General features: G+C 40.5%; 1 protein-coding gene across 2 annotated transcripts in view; it reads right to left on the bottom strand.

Moving 5' to 3' along the window:
- Positions 1–648: 648 nt before the first annotated feature.
- LOC122248396 (carbonic anhydrase 3) overlaps positions 649–5000 on the bottom strand; it is a 5650-nt gene continuing 1298 nt past the window's right edge. For both annotated transcript variants that reach the window (XM_043008411.2, XM_043008413.2), the window contains 6 exons: positions 4049–4216; positions 3760–3907; positions 3323–3495; positions 2224–2390; positions 1713–1802; positions 649–899 (listed from right to left, as the gene is read on the bottom strand). In XM_043008411.2, coding sequence (XP_042864345.2) covers positions 870–899; positions 1713–1802; positions 2224–2390; positions 3323–3495; positions 3760–3907; positions 4049–4216 — 776 coding nt within the window. In that variant the 3' untranslated portion in view covers positions 649–869. The remainder of the gene's footprint in view (positions 900–1712; positions 1803–2223; positions 2391–3322; positions 3496–3759; positions 3908–4048; positions 4217–5000) is intronic.

The following is a 5000-nucleotide window of genomic DNA, read 5'->3' as shown; positions in this document are numbered from 1 at the left end:
AATCCTTCATCTGCGGTAGAGCAAGAGGCCGGCATCTTGCTATGTGCCATCGCTCTGTATAGATAGTACTTGCTAGAGACCGTAGGTGGGTGCCATTCAAGGCTCTCTCTCCTGCTGGTGCTAGAAGAAAGTGGTGCCATCTAGGGTTTGGACGTTAGATGAAACACAGTGTTTAATTTCACGGCAGTTATAATAATTAGGACTGCAATTGTCAACATCACTCACACATTATTCATAGCACAATGAAATAACATAGCGACCCAAAATCCCGGAACGTCATGACGCAAAAACACGATGACGAAAAAACACGTCATCCGTCGTTAATGGGTTAACCACATACACACAGTACACACATACAAACACACTCGCTCACTCGCACAACCACACACACACACACTCGATCACAGAGCTATGCAGACTCCTGAAAATGTTATGCTAAACGGACTTGTACAGACTCCAAATTGCGTAATTACTTCAGAATTATTGGCTGCATAAATACACATACCAGAGGACAATATTCTAATATTATCATGGCAACACAGTTTTGGCAACTTTTATTGTGCACAAATTTCCAATTTTACCATCATATATTGTTCAGTTCTATACTCTCCGCGATTCGTACAATAACTCAACTTAATTAAAACACTATTTGTTTAATTATGTTTTATTTACACCAGAGAATAAAATGTTTATTAAGCATAGAAGTTTAATTCCACCCTAAAAAATATATATCCAACAATGAAAGGATGTTTCTATAACAACGGCAGAGAAGAAAGAATTAAAATGTACATTAATAACAAAAGTTATTATAATAAGAGGAAAGACTCTTTGCTTCTGCGGAATGAGCTGACAGTTGTTTGTGTTTCCTCTTATAAAACTCCAGTCTCTATGAAAGTCACCTGCAATGAGAGAAAGTAATAGGGATTATTTCGACAGTTATAGTCAGCCAGCAATTTTTCATCCTCATTATATTTTCACTGATAAAATGCAGTGCAAGTTGTTTATTCATTATTAAGTTTGACCAAACGCGGCCCGATTCCCTGTCTTTCTAAATCTGTTCAATTTTTTTTTTTTTTTTTTTTTTTTTTTTTTTTTTTTGCTATCATTTTCGTTTCATTGCTCGTGTTTTTTTGTTTTTTTTTTCCTCATTATCCTATCACTTATTTTCTTTATCATCTTTCCCCATCTTCATCTCATTTTTTTTCCTTTCCCTTATTATTTAGTTCCTCTGTTCCTATCTCCTTCTTTGCCATAATTGTTTATTCTATTTCTCCCTGATTACCATATTACTATAGCCCTGTATTCATGATTACCCGATTCATGTTGTCCTGTATCTCTTTGCATATCTCTTCCCTTTTTCTTATATCCTCTTTTCTTTTCATTCCTTATCCTCATTATCTAATCTATCTTCTAACTGCCTCATTATCTTATTTATCATTCCTGTTCCTCATTCCCATCTTCTTCGCATTCTTGTTCTATTCATTTCCCTGTCGTCTTCATTTTATAATTGATCTTATCCTACTTCTCTGCCTATCACCTTCTGTCCTATGCCTCTTATCTCTCTCTCCCATCCTTCTCCTCATCCTAGTTCCCCCTCCTCCTACCAAAAAACGAATCCTATCTATGCCTGCTCTCCTATTTCTCTCTTCCTATCCATTCCCATTCCTTCCTCCATTCCTTCCTCCATTCCAGTTCTCTGCCTTGACACTCGCCTCTCTGTCGTTCAAGGGTTGGACGGGCCGGAAGTTGTCCTGAAGGGGATGCAGACCGTCGTGGCCGATCAGGGAGCGGAACTTGTCGAGCTGTGGGAGTCGAGAAAAGATCGTGGCTTTAGCTGTTGGTGGGTGGGAGGTGGACACTGTGGTCAGGATTCTTTGTATTGGTCGAAGTGAAGATGCATTTGAGAGGTTGGGGGTGACTGGCTGAGGGCACCAAGTTCGAATGATAAGGTTGTATTTCATATGATTACCATTACCAGCCTGTTATTGATCTTCGACTAGCGAATAAGTTCACTATGCGGTTTACACTGCTTAAAATGTCACGATCCTTTCTGGTATGGATTCATTACAGGTTTTATTGTGCTTGACTGGAGAATATTTCAATGCTATCTCTCTACCACAGCGGCCTTCTTGAAATGAAATGCTTTAACCGTTTTGCTCCCCCCCCCCCCACCACCAGCCCTACACTCTACCCACAACACCCACCACCAACGCTTATACCCACCTGACTGCTCGAAAGGGCGATGGGTTTCTGGAAAACGGTCCAAGTGACCACCTCGTTGCAAGTGGGCGTGGTCAGAGAACCTTGATAACGGAAGAAAAAGTGCCTGTCTTCTTCCTCCGGCAGGAGGGCAGAGAGGGGTATTTTGTCGTCTGGATGGAACTCGGTTCCTGTGGGAAAGAGGGAGCTCAGTAAATACGTGAAATATATGAAAAATCAAGGGATTTTTATTCTTTTCCTTTATGATATTTGAAACTGGGGAATGCTGTATCGTATTCTTAGCTTTAATGCTAGATTTCTCATGTTTCTTTCTTACCAAATAGGATTTTAATGATCAAAGCATCTCCAAAGAACCTTCACACTAATTCCCTGTAGAATGGTGCTATACTGGTTATCATCGATAAATAGTTATGATTCTTTAGTCAGCAAATTAAAATCATGGTGCACCTTTCCCTTAGACTCTCAGAACCCTAATTATTCTAAGGTAATGCATTTTTAAAATGTAATGAAGATGAAACTAAAAAGAATTCTATGCAACACATCAGTCTAAAAGGAGTGACATTTTCTCAGCGTCAAACATAGCACCGGAATATCAACCTTATCAGCAATACATAGAAAGTTCAATAGTAATAGGCAATGGTCCCAAAAGAGCGATCAGAATTGTATTGACATATCCACAGAAATGGAAAGTATATAACTCGTGTTTACCTTTGACGACACATGTACTACCCTATATGTTTCAATGCTGTAGAAGAACCTTTATATTAACCCGTTGACTCCGGAGATGGAAGTAAACATGCACTGTTCACTGTAATCTTGCTTTATCATTATCGTTTTGCACACAGATAAGAAAAGTTACCTTAATTACTAGCATTACTGGTATTATGGGCAATGACGATAGTAATTATTCCATAATAACATTACTAACGATAAGTAATAAAAAAAATGAAAAATCTATGTTCGACTCATTTGGGAACATGATTTACGAAACAACGGAATATCTCCTCATGTAATCAAATATACACAGTATATATAGTACAGCGAACTTTGGATTTATGCAATAGACAGTAACTTAATTAATCCGAAACTCGGGCAGCCTCACCTAGCTCGATGACCTCCTCGAGAGTCTCCACGAAGGGCTGGAGGCTCTCGTTGTCGCTCTCCTCCGCCTCGATCATCACCCCGAGCACCGCCAGGCCGTCCTTGTGCTTGAGGGCCTTCTCCAAGGTGCCGTAGTCCTCCTTGAAGTGAACCAGGTGGAGTTCGGCCGCGAATCTGAAGCGCGAGATGCGTATTTAGTGGTTTTGTGTTTGTTTTTTTGTTGGTTTTAAATTATTATGACTGAAGTGGGTTTTTAATGTCGAAAATGGTTTCTCATATATAGCTGTGACTGTGTTGAATAATCAGCAAGACTCAGCCACTAGAAAACCATAGTGACACAGACTCCTAAACATTTAAGCCTTCTTGCTTCTAGAAATATATTGAGAGACAAATTACGCCTTCCCACTCGCTCCCCCGACTCCGATGTGCCGGACCAACCTGTCTCCGTCGAAAGTATGCTCCGAGCCCTTGGAGTCGTCGCTGCCCCAGTGGAAGTGGAAGTTACTGAAGACATACTTGCCCTCCAGGCCGCCTCCACTGATGAAAGGAAGCTTTTTCATGTCCTTGGTGGTCCAGCTCGCTACCACTGCGAAATGAGGTTGGAGGTTAGTCCATGTAGCATTTATCGTTACCATTTTGAATTTCCGTTAATAGTCGATACATATCATGCAACGGACAAATACCTTATTATCATGAATAGTGCACATAAGACGAGAATGCAACGTACCTGTATGGCCGTTGTTCTTTACCGTCATGTCCGGAGGCGATGTGTCGTACCTTTTGAAGACGATCGGCTGCCGCGATAGCTGGTACGTCGCGTTCACTTTACTGAGGTCGACAGGAGACTGATTCTTTCCTCCACACGTTGGGAATACTTCGCGCCAGAAGGCTGGACCTAAAGCATGGAAAGTTTACATGTATAACCTTTTTTTGTGGGGGGATGATATAGCTTGGGTATTCCCCGCAATTGCTTTTGGAATAGGACTAGCTACTGTACGTTAAAGATTTCTTGAAGACGCTATATCTTCCGTTTGACTAGGTCGAACAATCCGTCCAAGTCAACCTATCCTTTTGTTATCTTTTTAATTAATGAATGAGCGAATTAGTATGAATAGAAGACCGTATATAGTGATGTCAATCGATACGGTGAAGAAACCCAGACTAGTACACATTGAGGCAGGCTGTCCAGTGTCCGCTCACCGTTTTCGTTTTACTATTTTCCTTTAATATCCACCGTACACGACGCTGCACACATCGCCGTATGACAAATCATTTATTAGGATCTATATGTCGAATCCTATGTTTAATTACCAGTTGTTATATCTTAAAAATGAAATGGTATGCATCTGCGTACATATAAGTAAAGATGTATATACGTGCATATGAGAATGTATGCTTGATATTGCATCCCGTCATATTCCTATAAAGAAAATAATGCTAACGTTAGCATAGTGCGTGTGTTCGTGTGTGCGTGTGTGTGTGTGTGATAACCCTCTTAGTTATCTTTGAAAAAACAAGCTAATCTGTAACCAATGACAATGCGGGGATAGTAGTTAATTAATCCAACGGTTCGGAAAAGAGAATCGGTCCTGACAAAACCACCGAGACTCGCGCGCTCCTTCCTCTACTCAATTCGTTTCGTTTCCTCTATCCTTAGAATTCATATCGTCTATCCTTGT

The sequence above is a fragment of the Penaeus japonicus genome, unplaced genomic scaffold (assembly GCF_977035675.1).
Source record: "Penaeus japonicus unplaced genomic scaffold, GWHDUDI00000001_assembly GWHDUDI00000009, whole genome shotgun sequence".
NCBI lineage: Eukaryota > Metazoa > Arthropoda > Malacostraca > Decapoda > Penaeidae > Penaeus > Penaeus japonicus.
Note: the sequence above shows the minus strand (reverse complement) of the source record. Positions and strands in the feature narration are given on the sequence as shown.